General features: G+C 38.6%; 2 protein-coding genes across 5 annotated transcripts; both read right to left on the bottom strand.

Annotated features, from left to right (window-relative positions):
* Positions 1–259: 259 nt before the first annotated feature.
* Positions 260–9445, bottom strand: LOC6608677 (protein quiver). 2 transcript variants are annotated; one of them, XM_032714983.1, is made up of 7 exons: positions 9101–9445; positions 7215–7302; positions 7082–7158; positions 5703–5759; positions 4691–4743; positions 4536–4629; positions 260–4375 (listed from the first exon to the last, which is right to left on the bottom strand). In XM_032714983.1, the coding sequence occupies exons 3-7, from the start codon at positions 7128–7130 to the stop codon at positions 4152–4154; spliced, it is 477 nt and encodes a 158-aa protein (XP_032570874.1). In that variant the 5' UTR covers positions 7131–7158; positions 7215–7302; positions 9101–9445; the 3' UTR covers positions 260–4151. The 2 variants fall into 2 exon arrangements, with proteins under 2 accessions (XP_032570874.1, XP_032570875.1); XM_032714984.1 differs by lacking the exon at positions 5703–5759 and adding an exon at positions 6463–6510 and having other exon boundaries at positions 9101–9444.
* Positions 9446–9653: 208 nt separating this feature from the next.
* LOC6608676 (aquaporin AQPcic) lies at positions 9654–15634 on the bottom strand. 3 transcript variants are annotated; one of them, XR_004361324.1, is made up of 7 exons: positions 15451–15634; positions 12012–12082; positions 11756–11911; positions 11551–11694; positions 10434–10856; positions 10069–10193; positions 9654–10006 (listed from the first exon to the last, which is right to left on the bottom strand). XR_004361324.1 is itself a non-coding variant. In XM_002033369.2 (6 exons), the coding sequence occupies exons 2-6, from the start codon at positions 12045–12047 to the stop codon at positions 9971–9973; spliced, it is 795 nt and encodes a 264-aa protein (XP_002033405.1). In that variant the 5' UTR covers positions 12048–12082; positions 15451–15633; the 3' UTR covers positions 9654–9970. The 3 variants fall into 3 exon arrangements, 2 of the variants coding, with proteins under 2 accessions (XP_002033405.1, XP_032570873.1); XM_002033369.2 differs by lacking the exon at positions 10069–10193 and having other exon boundaries at positions 15451–15633; XM_032714982.1 differs by lacking the exons at positions 9654–10006; positions 10069–10193 and having other exon boundaries at positions 10364–10856.
* Positions 15635–19185: the final 3551 nt, after the last annotated feature.

Below are 19185 nucleotides of genomic sequence, written 5' to 3'. Positions count from 1 at the left end.
CGGAAACACTCACATTTGCGGCATTGGCAGAGATGTTCTAACGCGTAGGTTTTAACATTCGGAATTTAAAAAAAAATTGTTAATTCAAATTTATATTTACAATTTGTTTGCTGGACAGCCGACATCATATTTATAGTTATTAAATGAGTAAAACAATTTTTGTTTTATTTTTGTGCTGGATAGCTTCAAATTTTATTTGGCTACTTTAAATTAAACTTGTGCATACAGCATACAAATAATAATATCTCCACTCTGTAACTTCCTTTAAATGCTTTTGTTTTATTATAATCTCTTACAAGGCTTTTCGTACTCGCTGTTTTGCTTAACTTTGTTTATTAGCTGGTTACAATGTCTTGATAGTTTCAAAGGTGCTCGTTGACTTAAAGTTTGCTCAATTTATATTCGAATACAATTAAAATATATACTCGCTAGTCCTTAACAATTTGTAGGGGTAATGCTGATTTGGCCAAGCGATTTTGAATGGTAACTTATGTCGGGTATTTGTCCAGCAAAGCAAGTTGGAAGCACCTGCTTAGTAAAAAGAAAGCCTCAAAGCCTTATTCTTGAAAAGCCCCAAGCAGAAGAAGCTCGATTTGCCAAGATCCCGCGCCGAACATCCAACGGTTTTTCAGCTGCTTTCGTATCCTTAGTTCATTGGCTGCTCATTCATTCGGTTCGTTCGATCGTATTACGTAATCATTTTTGGGCAATGGCCGCGCGGACGTTCACAATTACAGTTGGGGCGGCGACCGCCTGTGGCCAAAAGCGATTTATATTGGGTAATACTCGCCGGTGACAGGCGGCGCCCGATATTTTCATATCTACCCTCGACGTTTCAGATGCTCGGCAATGCACGCGCGCCTGCCGCCCACAAAGTGCAAGAGAATTCATTTTCGGAGAAAATAAATACACAAATAAAATAGTATTTGGTGGCACTTGTGGAGCGGCTGTCGCGGCATTGCGACCACTGTGGCATGGATTGCGATGGCGTACATGATGAAAAATATAGTCAGACAGTGGTGTCGTATGTGAAAAAGCACCATTTTCGTGGGTGGCTGTGGGTGGTGGGCGTGGCGCAGCTGCGAGAGAGCGAAGAGAGTCTCTCTGTCGCGGCTGCGCAACCTTGTTGGTGGTGGAAAAGAGAGGCGTGCGCAGGGGGATGGCTCTTCATTATAATTTTAGCATATTCCAGAATTAATATTTCTTAGCCTCCTTTCGAGAGATTCCTGCGCGTGCGCCACTTGGTGTGGTGAGTTGGGGTGAGTGGGTGAAATGGCGATTTGAGGTGAGTGGCGGGAAGTACAATTTAGATGTGTGCGTGGTGAGCTGAGGTGTAAAGTCAATTTAAAATCTAAATTATCTGCTATTTTCATGATGGATAATCATAACCGAAAACTAAACCATAACTCAAATTAAAACATAAAAGCGACTGCTGATTCTTCTAGAGAGTTGGTTCTGTGGGCTTTTTGTGTCTCTTTGGTTTTCTCATTTCCTTGCAATATTCATCAACCAATACCAATAATCCATTATGTTAGCATTTCGCTATATTGGTAAGATCTTTGATATTAATTTAGTGCTTTTTGTATTGTGAGGAATCTATGGATGTGAAGCTAAAGCCCAGCATTATCGGGCTGTTCAAACGGATTTAATATTATGGTTCAAAAACGCGCCTACAAGTAGTAAAAATTCACCATTGGTTTATAGTATATTCATGAGTCGTTTGTTGTGTGTTTCTCTAAGTGCATAGCTAATTTTGTAACTGTATCGTCCTTTCTGTATATATTTCGCTAACATTCAGTGAGTGTATCTGTGATTTTGTGTACTCTTATAGATTTGTTTAGTATATGCTACAGGTGTTGCTCTAGTGAAAGAGTTCTATGTGGTTTCTGTTTTGGAAGAAAGTTAGTAAAAAGATTCTTAAGATCAAAGTTAGTTGTTATAAGAGTGAAAGATAATTGAACAGATAGAAAGATACACAGAGAGATAGAGGAGATACAGAGAAAGAGAAATATAGAGTATGTTGGCGCTGAGATAGATGTTGGAACTACAAAAAGTACTAAATTAAAATATGTTATTTGTGCACTACAAAATCCGTGTGTGTTTCTTTTTAAGTTCATTGCCTTTTTCGATTTATGTTTTTTGTTTAAACTTTCGAACGCATTAACCGTCAATCAATCAATCAAATACTGGTTATAAGAATATTGTCAACATTCACAAACCAAAATCGTTAAGATATTTGTGGTTAAAATATATAAGTTTATCTGTAATCGAACAAACCAACATACCAGGAAAGCAAGAAATAATACAAATAAAACTAAAAACGATTGGTGTAAACATTGCATAGGGAATTTCGCTAAGTGTTTTGGGGTTTCTGGAGCGGGAGGGAGGCAGGAGGGTGCTGGATCGGGGAAGGAGTGAAAGTGTGTTTGTGAACCACCAAGATAGGCCGGCTAGAATCCGATATCCCATCCATCTACGAGCGAGGCAAGATCGAACTAAGAAAACGGTGCGCAACTGTACTTGACTTTTGTAATTTTTGTATGTTTTTTTCTTGGCTTGTGACTTACCTGTGCCCAAGCAACGAATTTAGTTCTCATGCTTCCCTGTTGGACGGATACGGATTTTCTATTGTTTTTTTTAGTTAGTTTTGGTAAGCATTTTTAAACTAAAGCCAAGTCTAGGTTAAGTATTGTACAAATGCGTGGGCAAAAGTGCACGATTGTTGAAAAGTTGGTTAAGTGAGTAGCAAGTAGATAAAGCAAATTTAAGCTAAAAAGTAAGAGCAACGGTTGAGAGTAAATTTTACTAGAAATATACGTATGGTAAAAATGGTTGTTTATTAGCCAATCTTCAATTATACAAATGAAAAGGTTTACGCTTAGAATACAAAACTTCAAGTCGAATACTCTAGTCGAGATGATAATCATAACTATTCATTCATAATATTAAGTCAAATTCCAAAAATTTAAATAATAAACTATATAAGCTATAATTCCGATTCGATTCGATTTAAAACTATCACTAGCATGAATGAGAATTGATTCAATTTCAATTTCATAATGAGGGATACGGGTTCTTTACGGGTCTAGGGCTTGGGATCGGAATTGGGAACTAGGTCTTCTACTTACAATCTAATTATCACTTGTTAACATAAACCAAAGGGACCAGGGTGATTGGTACTTTATACAGTTTGGTGCTGGTGGCAGGTTCTACTCTAAGATCGATAGGTCACCAAAGTTCGGTCTCATTGTTGCTTCGGTACGTGATATGATGCGTGGGATTTTAGTTGGTTTTGGGGTCCAAGCGAGAACCGAGAGTACAGCTTAATGGCTAAGATCTAGGATACAGAGTATTAACAACAAAGTAACGTTTATGCATTATGGAGTTTTCCTCCGACTTTGGAATAAACAAGATGAGCAAATGTTCCACTTGGTTACTGCAATACTTTTGGGATGATCTTTGATGTTTTTGGGGCTGGCTATATACACAGTGTGTCTGGGGTCGAGTTATTCCAAGTTTACATATGATTTAGACAAATGTTCAAAGTAAGTCTATAAACGAATTAAAGTGTGAACCGATTACTGGCGTTGGTTTTTGGTTTATCCCTCTGGTCGGGGCATTTACAAATGTAAGTAACAACGAAATCAAAATGTAATAACCACTACGATTCCTACTTAAGCGCTACATGCTTCAGCTTTAGCATCAACAACATGCAATTCAAATGCCGAATACGAGTACTGTGATTCGATTCGGATTCGACTTCGATGCGATTCGATTAAACTCGCATCTCAAGAACTCTGTGCATCCCAAGCTCGCTTAGGGTGTATTTACTGTGTGTGATAGATAAAAAAAGAAAAAGCCTTCTGTCTTTGGAAGCTTTGGTATGGATTCACATTCCGTAGATTGGTTTTTCGAGTCTTCGCTTGGTGCTGATCGAAGCTACTCGAAGTCCGACCTTTGCAGACTGTGCTCCAAAACAAATCAATCGTAATTGTTATCGTAATGAAATCAAATCAATCTACAAATCATACGCTTAGATAGATAGGAAGAGAGATAGTGAGTGTGTAGGGTATTCTCTGGCTGTGTTGTATGTTCTGTATGTTCTGAGTATGTGGATTTCAGTGGATTTCTGTGGGTGAGCCTAACACTTTCTATCTGCTGAGCAATTGACCCATTAGCCAAGATACTGCCACTGCGATGGGTATGAGATGCAGCTGGCAACCATTAGTGTGTAAATTTTTACTAGAATTGCACATATCTTCCTCACAAAAGCACATATGTCCATTGCCTGAACTTTCCATCATGCACACGTGATCGACCATGAATAAATTGATCTGTAACTGTGACGTACACATGCGTCGCACCACCTCGTACGCTGAAAGAGAGAGAGAGAGAAAAAGACGGCGAAACGCACACACAGGGGTGTCGATCAATCAATCAGTTAAAGGATAATCAATTGACAATGGGCAGACATCTAGGTACAGTCACGTCCCAAGTCCGGCGGTACAGTTGTGTCGGGGCTGCTTAGTACTCACGTGATCTCTGATGCCGCACCATTTTCACGCAGCAACCGTTGCAGGTCATCAAGGGAGGTTGGTCCCTTGGCAGGGCTGTATAGTTGAAAGGATCCTGCATAAATACATTAATTAGACTAATTCACATATAGCCCACATCCATTGTTGTGTACTACCTTGCAGCGGGCATCAGTCCAGGAGTCGCACTCATAGCAATAAATCGATCGCGCTATATGAAAAAATATATTGTTATTGTCAACTTCTGAATATAGTACGCTCCTCTGTTGATCTTCGATTTAGTTTGAGGTTAGGTTAGTTTGGGTACAGGAATGCCAAAACGTGCAACAAACAAAAGCAAGCCAAGAGTTGCAAACGCAAACAAAGAGCAGGCAGAAAACATTTATCGATACCATTTTGGAAACTAGCAGGTGGTTTCTTGCGAATTTTTTGAATTGGTTAAGTGTTGAACAAACATTTTTTTCTCACTGAACTACATTGCAAACAAAAATGTACAAAACAGAATAAACATTTATGTCTACGGATTTACTGGGAATGTATTTTATGGCAAAGTGTAATTTAAAGCATGCTCGCACTCGCACATATGAAGTATACAGGCATACACATACAAGCGTACAGAGGTAAATATTATTTAAATCTTATTATTCCGGGTATAGTTTGTTTCAGATCTGTGATCCTGTAGATTTTTAACTAGGTTTTAAGTTTGGCCTATTTTGTTCCGAAACGCTCTTTACCACAGATTTGAACCTCATTCAATGAATTTTTAGAGGGTATTACGAAAATAAGACTAAACAAAGAAGGGATGTCGAAAAGCTTTGGTGCCAAACAAACTAGAGAAAAAGTGCAAACTAACTAAGTGAAGTTAGGAAATAGGTAATGGGGATGCCCCAAAGAACTGAATGGATATTTGTGGCATAGATTTAGGAATAAACGAGATAGCCTTAATATATCGGTAGATCGAGCTTTGAATACGAAAACGATAAGATCTTGAGTAACACTGATAATCCAAAAATATTCCTTATTCATGGCGAACTCGAAATAAACCGACTCGAGTTAGAAATAAATTGTACATATACTTATGCATGACTCTTATTTTTTATATTTTGGCAAAAAAGTAATCGATGGGTTTAAGCAAAAGGTTTCTGGTTTGGAAAGGCAATGGACTCATACTTTGACATTCTGCTGAGGTCTGCGGAATCCATATGAAAGTTATAAATCCGATAACGGCTGCAAATAAATAATGGAAGAGAGAGAGCAAAGTAGAAGTGGGCAGTAGAAGGAGCACAAACCAAAGATACAAAATCAAGGGGCTTGGGTTAAGTGGGCACCAGACAGGTACAGTTGATCCCTCAGCTTGTTCCGATCCCGCATTCTCCCGAGCAATCACAACTGTACCTGTCATTGAGTTATCAGCTGACTTTGGGTAAGTTTTAGGAGAAAACAGTATTAGTTGGTGGTGAAATGTCAAAACTACACACGTTGGGATTTACGTTTACACCGCACACAAGGTTCCGAATCCATCATTCGACTCCACCACCTTCTCAAATATGACCCTTACCGAGGTGACAGTGTTGTAAAAGGCAAAGAGGAAAGACTTTTTACAAATTACGTTTACATGTTGGTGTGAACTCCACTGCAAATCAAGACGCATACGTGTTGTTGTTGGATGTGACCAGGAATATGCAATATATATGGGTGGATAGAATGTATAGAGTACAGACAGCTGCTTACAGTCGATATAAAACGGCATTTACAATCAACGGCACGTACGAAACGAAACCAGAAATGAAAACCAAACCAAACTCAAATCGAACGCAACAATTGCTTTTCACGTTTTTACAGGGGATTATTTTCTTTTTAGATTAGTACAAAAACTGAAGGCAATTCTGTTCAAATCGAATGGGGAAATCATACGCAAAACGAAACTTACTTGGAAAACAATTATCGGTGGTAGCGAATTTTGCCAATGCCAAAAAAACTATATATATTTTTTTTGTTACCGATGGAAAATGAAAAATAAAAATAATGTAAAAATGATTTCAATCAAATTCAATTGAATTGTGAATGGCTTAGCAGCTAAACAAATGAAAATCAATCATCTCGGTGCCTCATCTAAACAATTTCAGTTTGATCGATCAGCTTGCACTTAATTGGAACTCACCGAGCAACTTATTCACATTTATGCGGTTCTTTTTACTTGGTGTATATAATAAAATATTTTACACATGTGTATGTTTATGGAATTGTCAGTTGAGAATATCCTAACGGGATTCACTTTCTAAATCAAATCGAAATCAAACTAGTTATTAATGTATTTAATCGTTGCTATATTGTTTTCCCTACACTATCTCCCTTAAATTTCTTTATTTTTTTAGAAATGTAATATAAATATATCGCTCTCTAAAAGTTTACATACTATATATGGCATTTGTTTATCACTGAATTCGATTAGGTGTTGATCTTTGTTCATTATTATTTGATGATTATTTCTCGGACTGAATCTGAGTGCTTGTTTGATGTGTGTGAGGATGGATGAGTGAAGGGATTACCTGTTAATACCAACAGCCAATTGCCAACTGCATTTCTCTGCGTCCACATCTTGCCGCTTTTCCGCCTTGCCACCCACCTGCAATTATTTATTTCAGTAATCATTTTAAATGTCTAATAATCTTTGCAGCTTACTTGGAGTGGGCCAAAAAATCTGAGTTTATACTATCTGCTGTCCGCAATTTGCACTCACTTCCTGTAGCGAAGCATTATAATGCCGTCACTAAAAGTAATTATAAATTATATGTAATTATATTGTTAGTAATATAGATCAAAATTACACTCTCTCTTTGCTTTATGGTTTCTTCTTTTATTTTCCTTCCCCCGTATATTGTGTTATTTATTTATATACACGATCAGCGCCCAAATTTGAATTAGAAATTCATGAAATTCCAGCAAGTTTCCCTCCTTAAAAGTATCAAATTTTAAGTCCCCAGAGTTTTCCCACCATAGAATGGGAAGCACGAAGATTAACACTTTCCCGAACTGAGACCAACACTGGTTTTATAGCGCATTAATGGTGCAAACGGGCGAGGGTCGATCCATGAGTTTCGATCAATATGATTTGTGGTGCACGAATTTATGGCGACACTTTAAGTTGCCACGGAACAGCCTCACATGCGTACGTCAATATGACAATATAAATATGTGGCGTATATATAACCGCATAGATATAAGTGGATCAAAAATATGGCTCTAAAAATAGAGTCGCACAACCTCTAATAAGTGTTCTAGGTCAATGGGTGTGAGTGTTGGTGTTCCATGGGGCGGATGAGTTCAAGTCATGGCTACTGCTGATGTCAATGGTTTCTTGGCACCCGGGGATTGACCGGCTTTTCGAATGCTAACCATCGGTGTCATATCTTTCGGTTTCCACATTTCACATTTCACACGCCGCTCTGAATTTTACACATTTTTTTGGTTTCGGTTTGGCTGAATTTATTGTGGCATTTTTTGCATTGAACTTTGGCAAAGTGTCAAAATGCTGCGAGGGCGGGCGACCAGAAAAGCGAGCGGAGCGGCAGACAAAACTATTTATATTTATATGTATGCCACTCACTGCTAAGAATATTCTTTAAGCGACTGAAAATGAATGGGAATAACTGACTAATGGATACCTATTACAAATATTGCTGTTTACATTTGTACATAGCAAGTGCTGACGCATTTATTAATGCCCGATTTCTAGGATGGTAATTTGAATATAGGAGTATTAGAAGGATATCCAAAAGCCAGGTAACATGTTTGCTACCTAGTTTAAGTATTTAAATTTATTATGTGCTGCACCAGATGTTAGCCGTTGAGTTCAGTATATTCAATTTCTAAAATTCATATTGATAAAAGATTTATTAAATGCCTGTTTTTAACTTGAACTGCAAACTAATATACCCCTTTGATATAGGGGGAGCACTATCTAGCACCCGGTGTATCGATCTTTTCAGGTTAAGGTTTTGTCTTCGCACCACCCAGTTTAGAGAATAAAGTCTTGCCAATATGGAAGCCACTAAAGCAAAAATGACTTTGACTTGTGTGTGGCATGCATGCAAGTGGGTCACATTGTGGTTCCCGTGCAACAAGTGTGCGCAATGCCACCGTTTTAGCGATGATTATAGCTCCCGATCACATTTCCTTCCATTCATCAAGCTTTAATGGCTCTAACGAGCTAATTGCATAGTGGGTCAAGTGCAGAGCAGGGCTTCGAATGTCGTATTTTTAGACCTTTGGACCGTTTAACTACTTGCCTTTAGACCCAGTTACTACTGGCCAAACGAATTAGAGTCCTCGTTCATGTTGGGTTTGACTGCCTGCTTTTCGTTGGCCCAGACACACGCGAGTATTGATTTTGTGCGACTGTGTTTACACGACGCTGCAGCCTCTCCACTTTTCCCAGCACTTTTCACTTTTCCTTTCCTTTCGTTTCACACTTTTCCGGTTCGGTTGGGCCGTTGTTTCATAAGATGGTCCCGATTCTCGAATCGATTGGCCAGCTTAACTCGGCCAACTTGTGTTCTTAGCCTTACCGAGGTCTACTGCAATTTGCATTCGACCCTCGCCGTGGTCTCGGTCGCTTTTCCGTCGATTGGTGACTTTTCCTTCACTGCTTTTCTATTGATTTGGCCCACAACACTTTAGTGCATCGCTTCGCCTTGATTTTCATCTGGCCCTTCACTTAACTGTGCACACTTGCCAATTGTTTAATTCACTAATTCGAATAATTTATCAATTGTTGAACAATAAGTTGTTGATAATTTGTGTCGATAGCCGTTTTTAATTTGTTAATTTTGTAATTTATTTAGCAGGTCACACGCAACGACATTGCCAACGACGGAGACGACTGCGGATTTTCCGATTTTCCCTTAACGCTTTTTGACAGATTTGGCGCATGACGCTTTTGCCGTATGTTGCCAAGAAGCTTTTCCACATACCAAGTGTTGGGAAACTCGGCCGAAAAGCTTGCAACATAAGCTTTTCATGGCGCTCTTTTAGAAGCTGAAAAACCAATGATAATTTTAGCTAGCTATATTTTATTTCATATTTTATTAAAGTGCTTTAAATATTTCATGGGTGTACCAATTTATTTTGAACTAATTTAGATATATTTCGCTTTTTATTAAGATACATCATCGATTAACATCAGTTTATTTCAGTTAATGTTTTCCACTTTATTGTGAACACATGAGAGTACAAGTAATTTTGTTGTAGATTGCATTTTAGGGCAGCTTACACATTAAATATTAGTTAATTAAAAATGAACTTTGCATGAATAAATACATAAATATACACGAATGCAGAAGAACACGACATGGGTATGTTAGACACTGAAATGAATGCATTAAACACACAGATCTCATCTGTATCCCTAGATTCGAGTCGCATAGGATTCCTTATATCTAGGCGTAGTCGCGGGCTCCCTCCAGTTTGCGCATCTGCAAGTAAATAAATTGCAATAATACAACATTTAGTTAGCTAATTAAACAGGGATGCAAACCGATCGAAATGGCGGACGGGTTCGGTTGATAGGATTGAAGAGTTTCTAAACCAATGGTATTCGGTTCACAAAAGCGGTTTAGATTAGTGCAGGTCGTAATAGCTTTAGTATACGAATATCTGCTGCTAAAGCGATAAAACATAACACATTTGAAAGTTATAGTAAAGCGAGATATATGGCAAATGGTTTGGGTTGCGGTACGGTTTGCATCCCTGAAATCAATTAGTTCGGGAGTATTTACAATGCAAGTGTGAGTGAGTGTTTGTGTGTGTGATGGGTGTGTGTGTGTGTGTATAATGGGTGGGCGGAATCACGGATCAGTAGAAGGACTCCTCGCTCCAGGCGCTTATCAACCTGACTCTCACCTCGCGTTCATCGGCGTGCGTTCGGTACTTCTCGGATGCCTCGTTCACCTTCGGCACGGGCTTCGCCTCCAGGACCTGGGTGTAGAGCAGGGCGGCAGCCACGCCCCCCAGCACAGGACCCACCCAGTATACCCAATGCGACGCCCAGATGTCGGTGGCAAAGGCGGTGCCCACAGTGCGGGCGGGATTCATGCTGGCCCCGGTGTACCGGATGGTGCCCAAGTGACCCAGAGTCACCGCCATTCCGATGGCCAGGGGCGCCGTGTAGCGGGAATCGGGTTTGTGGGGATCACAGGCCCCAAAGACGACGAGCACCAGCAGGAGTCCCAGGAAGAACTCGATTCCCAGGCCCTGCAGCTCGGTGATATTGGGCGCCAGCGAGGTGTGACCCAGGCCATTATAATAGTCCTGATCGATGAGAATCTAATGGGTTGGTATACAATAAATATATATATAAAACCATTAGATATAGATAGATAGATTAGATTAGATATCATAATTGAAAAATGAAATATAGCCGTTAGTTTTGTTGACTATTCGATTTGAAGTTTGAAGTTTGAATTTGAAGTTAATTCTGCTGGTTCAGTTGTTTTTTAAAATGTTTAGCTTCTAATACAAAATTAAACCGGAACCGGAAAAGAGTATTTAATCAAAATACTTTATTGACACTGACGTACCCGTATCAACGAAAGAAAGTAATGGTAAGAACACAAGTCGTTTTTAACCGCAACCGGATGTGAAGCAATCAAAATAATAAACTTAATAACATGTATGTACATATGTGTCACTTTAAGGTCATTGCAAACAATCATCTTACAACAAGTAAGTATTTATAGTCCAATAACATTTTAATATTCTTTCTTTTTATTTGGCTACATTTTGGATTTGATTTTCAAAGCTGGAAGTTCTGATTGAGTCATTTACAAGCATTAAGCAATGCTGTTTCTTAGATGTAAAATCCAAGCTTAAAATAGTTTTCTTGTCATAATGACGACATCTATATTATTGAGTGTGGTATAACTCAATCATTGTGTTAAAAAATAGAATTTGTTGAGTAGTTCGTTGTGTAATATATATTATTAATAATTTCACTGAGATATATGTATGTCATGCCTACCTTAACCGCTGCAGTTCCGGCAATGGCACCCAGGCACTGGAAAACCACATAGAAAAAGGCTCTGATCAAGCTAATTCGTCCTGCGACCAACATTCCAGCGGTAACGGCAGGATTCACATGACCGCCACTCAAGTGGCCCACAATCTGCAAGGAAATATAGTTTAATATATGTATTAATAATTTCGTAGATTAAGAAGCAACTCACCGTGATGGCCATGAAAATGGCCAGGCCAAAAGCCAAGGCTTTGAAGGTGCCATCCTCAATTTGGGTGCATGCGCCGCAGGCAAAGAAATTGAGGATCAGGTTGCCCAGGAACTCTCCAATCAGGGCCTGCCACAATCGCAGCTCCTTGGATTTGAGCTAGAAGACACATTAATAAGTAAATCAGCCATATTAATGTTATTTTTATTAACTGACTGGTATTTCCATTAAACTTTGTCTGTATGTGATTTGAACTCACCTCATTGAGACCCAGTGAGTATTCGAATTTTCCCATCTTCTTGGCTTCGCTTTCCAACTAAAACTGACGGACTGAAAAAAAAGCCAACGGAAAAATCAGTGAACGATGTCTGGCAGTTAATGCTAATGGCAATCCAAAATGCAAATGGAAATGTGTTTGAAAATGGAAGTGGACAATTGTCCGACTTCAGCAGGTATTTAGACACTTTTATCACTCATTTAAGGTGCGATATTGTTTTGGCCTTAGGTGACAGTTTTGACAATCTGCATTTCCGCTGCGAATGTCACGTTGCCTAATTGGCCGACACTTTTGTCTGGTCTTCAATTAGAAAAGTCTAGGCGTTTTCATTTAACTCTCGGCTTGTGTTCCAAAAATGCTTAATCTCTTATTTATTTAATGCTTAACTTTAGCAAGTGTCATTAAAAGTGGGTAACTGGAGGCAGCCGTTGGGCAATCCTCCTCTCAACTCGACGACTCCCAGCTTATCAGCAATTGTAGCTGCATGTGAGAATATATTAAACAAACAAAGTGTATAATATTTAATTGGCAACGAGTCATAAAAGCGATGTAAATATTTGAGCACAGCGCCGTGAGGAGTGAACAGAACTCGTAATTGAGTTTTTAAGGGGGTATCAGTGGGTTAAGCAGCCGCTGGGGGATTAGGCCTGGTTTTTTTTTAGAGTGTTCTAGAGTGGCATCAGTGGAAAGCGTTTGCTTAGCTCTTCTTATTTGGCGCAATGCGGTCACGAACAGGCCCAAAAATGGGCTAAGACTTGTTGGCCATGCCCCCACACACTTCAAGAACATCGAGAGCTTTGAAAATACATACGAGTATGTATGAAATAATTTATATTGCATATATCATTCCATTCGGTAATCAATCAGTGAGCGCTCAATGTTAATTCCCATTTTCTATGCTCGCAAAGCATTCAAGTTGTTCATCACGTCGAGTATTTACTTTTCTAATGCAATCTTAATGAATTTCGTGTTTCATTTGCGTCATCTACGAGCATGAGCCCCATATCGATATCAGCCAATAGACTCAAGTGCTCTGATATGAAAAAGCGAGTTCTATTCCTTAATTGAAGGTGCAGGGGGTGCGCTGGATGATCAAATAGTAATTGTGTTGACTTAAGGTTGGGCCCACGGATAAGTGGAATGCCTGGCCATAGAGTGAAAAATCTGCCCACACAACAATTTCCATTGACTGGAGGGAGGCTCAAGAAAAACGGGGTAAAAACCTGAGAGTTCAAATATTTGTCATCGCCCGTTAATCATGCATTGTGAAAACGGATTCAACAATTTGAGCATGTAATTATAATCTCTATTAGTTCCTATGAAATGCTTTAATTGGCCAGCTACTAACTAACATTCCGTAGTGCGGATTCACAGGTGCTGATTATCACTTTGCAGCTAATGAGAATGGTTAAATGGTGTAGAACCACCACAAGGTGCTGGGTCCTAGAATCAAAAATCTAAGCAATTAATCGGCTCTGATTAAAGTTTGCTTTGCGATTATTTCGGGCCGCAATTTATGAATGATAAGCTTGTTTTATAATTGGAAACCCAATATACCCCACACCAATTCTGGAATTTTCAATAGCGCGCCAACAAATGTGGCTAATTGGCGGTGTATAAGTGGGTCCGTGCCAATTCGCATAATATCCGAACAATAAAGTAAAAGTTTGCTCAACAAATTAGCACAAACGGCGAGAACAAAATCCACATAATTCACACATATTTTCGCACACACAACAAAGTCGAATGCATTTCAACGCATTTCGGGCTGATTTTCGTCATTCGAGGCATTTTTGTGACTTTCGAAACGTGTATGAACAAGGGGTTCATGAACTTGAACTCTCGCCGAATTGAACCGAGAGGCGGCTAAAAATGTGTTCCAATAAAATTTTATTATATGCAAATATTGAAGAATGTCGTTAAGAAAAATCGGCGCACACAAAGACATTCGTCATTAATTTAAAAACATGCAGATAATGCGAGTATAAATCTCTCGTTTCTGGAACCGATGAGCTAATATCTTTGGCTTTGCTTTCATGATGTATTTTATGGACTCTAAAAGCGAGTATACAAATTATATTGACCACTTTTCAAGTGTTTGCGATACTATTGCCGTTTTGAGAAGCATTTATTGGCATCAAAGTAATTACCAATATGGCAGTCACCTGATCTCCACCTATTCTAGTGTTATTTGAAAAAGTTAAGGGACAACAATGTAATGCAGACTATTAAAGCTTAGGAACTAGTAGTTAACTTTGCCTGAAATCCGGCAACTGGACTTCATTTTCTTTGTTTTTGAACTATTGTATCTGGCCCAGCCCCAATTGCGTTCGTCGCCTGATGGCATTTGGCGATATAGACATTTGCAATTGTTTGCCGCAACTTTGTCACTTAAAAAGCCATAAAACTTACTTAAGCCTTAAATTTGTATGCAACGCCGAACGTGGGAGGGGCAGGAGCGATAAAAGTGGGGGGAAACCACACACACACAGAGGCAATTGCAGAGTTAATAGCCCAAACTCCCACACGTGTTCGGGGCCACAGTGAAGCCCGGCTGGTGTTGGACGGGCCACTTCAATTACCAAATCAGAGACCAGAAAATTGCTGCGGTCAACCCATCAATCACAAGTGTCAGATATGAAGCGAACTGAATGCCCCAAGCTCTGTAAGACCCATTACCATATCATCGGATCATGGCATTGCCGTACCTAATTAACAATTAGCCAATGAACACAATACCAAAAGATATAGAAATCTTAAAAGCTTAAACAGATCGCACGACCGCATCGTTTCACGCAACGCTGGTTTCAAAATGAAAAGCACAATAAAATGTCCCAAATGTATGAATTTTCAAATACACATCTTTTCGCAAGACTAACATTCTATATACGCGGCTTTTAATTACTCAGAATCGTGCTGGCGGTCAAAAGTAAAAATTGTGCATAAATTGTTATATTTTTACGATTGACACATGCGGGTGCGGTCTCGCAAAATTCAAAAAATTATAACAAGAGGAAAACAGATCAAAGTAAATTTGATAAATTGTGAAGTAAGGGGGGTAGAACAAAATGTAAAACGGTATTACAGTATTAGTTTCGGTGCACAGGGAGAAACTTTAGTTACTTTAAAGTATACTTGAGAAACTTTAAAATTAGCAAAGTTGTCACTATTTAACTATTCAAGCGATTAAATTTTATTAGTTGATATTGAACTCGAAAACTAAATCTAAATAAATCGATTACAAGTTCATAAATACACCATAAACAGGATAATATTGCAGGATAACTCATTCGATTAAATCTAAACTTAATCAAAAACCTTAATAATATATATTTTATGTTGAAATGTTCTTTTTTTTGATATGCCCATTTAATGTTTATGTACTATGCATTTTCATGATCACTTTCAATTAGAAGTTTACCTTGTTTTGCTATTAGCTCACTGTGGCAACTTTGCACCTGCTTACGAACTCGACTTAACGGCAACAACAACAACTAACACCTAAACTTGCACTTAACAAATATTTAATTCAATTCGGCAGGAATTGTTAGCTCACTCGAGGAGTGATCCGCGCACTTTGACTCGACGACAAAAACTGCGCGACCGCATTTGGCAGCAAAAAGCCAAAGGCACCAAAAACGATGGCGCAGAAAGAGCGCGATTTATAAAGAGAGAGGGGCAGAGAGATAAATTCATGCGAAGAGCGCACATTTATATTAATCAAATAATACAGAACTAATGTTTAAAAGTAAACATGCATATTAGCTAAATGTTTAAATAAATGTGTTGCTAATTATTAAAAAGAAATTCACTTTTATGAGCTTACGAAAATTTTACTTTTACATTCTATACGTTTTAATACAAGTTTAATGTTTAAGTATAAGAAAGTTAATTAGAGAACTTATTTTTTATAGATATATATAGCAAATTCTTCATCGATTTAATTCTATTGCACTATCCCAAGTTTGGAAAGGGAATGAATTCGAAATTGTTTGGATGCGCGGGCGCACCGCTTAAAAACACAACATGCCAGGCACCGAAACTCACCACACCCCACACGCGTCAGCCAAGATACAAACCTTGCGAAAATATTAAATTGAAAATTGCGACCAATCAGCAAATTTATAGACGGCAAATAGTTATTTAGGGGTAATATTTACACCCACCCATCATTCACGTCAGACAGTGACGCTTGCAGAAAAGTTTCCATTGCTTTTCGCCGTTCTTATCAGAGAAATCGGCCCAGAAATCATGCCTTCACAAACAATTTCTTTAATTAATTTAGTGTACGCCAAGCAGAGAATACTGAACTTTTCCATGAAATTTTGACGTAAAATCAAATTCACTTTATCTTTATGGGTGTTGTCTTCGAAGTATATTTGCCATTTTAAATTAATAACCGCAAAATCGCAGATCACAAATTCAAGCACACTTTTATGAGGCCTTCATAAATGCGTATAATCACAATTTTATGACTGTGAGCTTGGTGTAAAATGAAGTGTAATCGTATAAGTCAAATATAAGAGTAGAAGTGATCGAGAGGGTACACCGAAAACAACGTAGACACACTTTGTATGTATAGTGTGCTACAGTATTCAATGAATTTGTTCGACCTCTATATATAACATATTATAAAATGGTTAAATATTAGGGTAAATTGGCCAAAAAATTCATAATATTTAAAATTTGTATATATTGTGTGTAGACGAGTCTGCAACGGTCTTTCCTGGTTTTAAAGTTATTGTCACGTCTTCAGACCAGCGAAATTGGCTTAGATTAAGAATACCACTTAGCATTATCTTAAGGCTTTCTGATTAGAAACATTATAGTTAGGGATATGTGTACTTCACTATTTGTTATAGATAATAACAGGTTTAACTGATAACAAGTATAATAAGAATAAGGCGGCTGAATGCAACACGTGCTGATGAGGGTACAAAAATCCTAATATTGACTGGGGATCAGGTCAATGGTACAATCCCACTCCACTCCGAATCGGATTGATACCAACCTCCTAGTTAAATAATTATACTCATACTAAGCTGCCAAAGTTTAAAGTTATTCATAAGATTTTCTCTTTGTAATTAAAAGCATTACAATGAATAGTCAATTACGCAAATTTGCGCATGAATTATACTTTCGTTTATCGAAGACGACGATATTTTGTGATACAATTACAATTGCTTATATCGAAATATGACTGTGAGAAACAAACAAGTATAAATCATATTCGAAACTTCCCTTAAATCATGACACACAAAGTACTTGCTGTAGATATGGAACTTGTCTAATTTACATGCATTAAAAAGAAGACGTCTTTGTTCGGACAAAAAGGAAAATCGCGTACACATTTCAGTTGAATGGAAATATATGAACCAGTGGACTCCTACTGACACTTGACTCTTGACACCTGGGCAACGCCCACTTTTCAGCCAGCACACACAATAGTCCTGCGATGACCTTGGCCCGACATTGCGCCCATTTGCATATGGCCCGTAATCCTGTGGAAGGGCTGGGCTTTTTGCTTATTTTTCCGCTGGCATGGAGCCCCAATGTGAAATATGGGAAAGCAAAGTAATTGTGTCCTGACTGGCAAAATAATAAATTAGAATTGTCCGGTCATAGCGCCCCCGAGTGGGAAGCCATTAATTAAATCAGACATAGCTGGAATTTAAAGCTGGCAGTCGCAAGGTGACGTGATCTGGGGGAATGGGCTTTTTGCAGAGGGATTATTTCAATTTAATTAGTTTAAAAAAGTTGTTTAATTGGTGGATTAGTATAATCAGCAATTCTTTGATTTCCACTACATACGCATACATATATACTTATAAATCAATGTGCATTATCGGATGAGCTACTTCCGCAGCTATAAATTTAGTTGCTGATATGCCAGAGCTAGATTAAATGCTTAAAAACTTTTATTTGCTCGAATTTCAAGTAAAGTTCTCTCTATTATTTTAGACATTTAGCGGAAGCTAAATTTATTTTCTCAGTCAATGGCTAATTTAGTTTTGTTATATAGTATTTTCGAGTCAAGTGTGCCGTGATTACCGCTTAAAGTCACATTGCAAAAAACCTCGGAACATCTGCGATGGCTTATCAGCATCGGATATAAGCAAATTTTCATCAATTGCCATTTTTTATGAGCCCATTAACGTGCCCCATCTTAATGGGCTCTCGATATATAACACGTACGCCATCAGTCAACAGAACAAAAAAGGAAAAAAAATGAAACTAAAAAAAATTGAAAACAAAACAAAACGTTCTTGATGTATTTTTATATAAAACAAAAGCCAGTGCGCGAACAAAAACCGAAGAAGTTGGGTAAACACAAATGGCAAATTGTACAAGTACAAGTGCTTGTGTCAATCAATGCTGGAGTGCTGCGAACTTTTCGATTTCGTTGGTTGGGATGGAGTCTTTTATTTCTGCCTAATTACCTGAAATTTTTGGCCCGGCACGCGCTTTCACATCGCTCATACGCAGCGTGAACCGCGTGCATGCTACAGGAAGTGAGTATACGCCTCGTGTGCCAGAATCAACCTTAACATTTGGCTGCGAGAATGTGAGCTAGAGGCATGTAGATCTGCGATCCATGGGCAGGCAGAATTCGGCTGCGATGCCCGCATAAGATCTAAGATTCGTTTCTACGAAAGCTCGTCGAAATATTTCCCACGGCGCATGCGTGAAGACAACTCGAAGACAACAACGACAACAACATCAAGCTGAGGTTAGTCATGGCTGCAAAAATATGATAGAGTCTCGAGATCGCGGTGGAGATGGGGATGGAGATGTAGATGACGATGGTGGAGAGGACAGGCACGGCGACAAGCGACTGAAAATGTGCAAAACAAATAGCTCAACAACAATTCAACATTTCGAATTGGACTTGGGCTGAGGCTTGCCAAAAAACAATAACGAGAACCGCAAGAGCAGACACAATAAAGCCGAACGCCAACAGCCCCAAGCAGCGGCCTTATTGAAACATTGTGTGTGATATGCGAGTACAGTGAATGTGGGCTAAGGCAGATGCTGAAATAGTAATCATTCCTGTATAAAACATTCCTGACTCCTGTACGCAGCTAAAAAATAAAATAAAAATGATAGATAAAAATATAGATAAATAATAGAATCTAGAGGTGAAAGTAAATTCTTT

This window comes from Drosophila sechellia, chromosome 2R (assembly GCF_004382195.2).
Source record: "Drosophila sechellia strain sech25 chromosome 2R, ASM438219v1, whole genome shotgun sequence".
Lineage (NCBI taxonomy): Eukaryota > Metazoa > Arthropoda > Insecta > Diptera > Drosophilidae > Drosophila > Drosophila sechellia.
This window is presented reverse-complemented; position numbering and strand designations above follow the sequence as displayed.

Excerpts from the sequence above, each read along its gene's own strand:
- LOC6608677 (XM_032714983.1), bottom strand. The coding sequence starts at position 7,130 with ATGTGGACGCAGAGAAATGCAGTTGGCAATTGGCTGTTGGTATTAACA. Across the intron at positions 4,744-5,702 it reads GACCTCAGCAGAATGTCAAA|CGCGATCGATTTATTGCTAT; the intron begins GTATGAGTCCAT and ends TTTTTCATATAG. Across the intron at positions 4,630-4,690 it reads GGACTGATGCCCGCTGCAAG|GATCCTTTCAACTATACAGC; the intron begins GTAGTACACAAC and ends GTATTTATGCAG.
- LOC6608676 (XM_032714982.1), bottom strand. The coding sequence starts at position 12,047 with ATGGGAAAATTCGAATACTCACTGGGTCTCAATGAG. Across the intron at positions 11,912-12,011 it reads ACTCACTGGGTCTCAATGAG|CTCAAATCCAAGGAGCTGCG; the intron begins GTGAGTTCAAAT and ends TGTGTCTTCTAG. Across the intron at positions 10,857-11,550 it reads CCGGAACTGCAGCGGTTAAG|ATTCTCATCGATCAGGACTA; the intron begins GTAGGCATGACA and ends CCAACCCATTAG.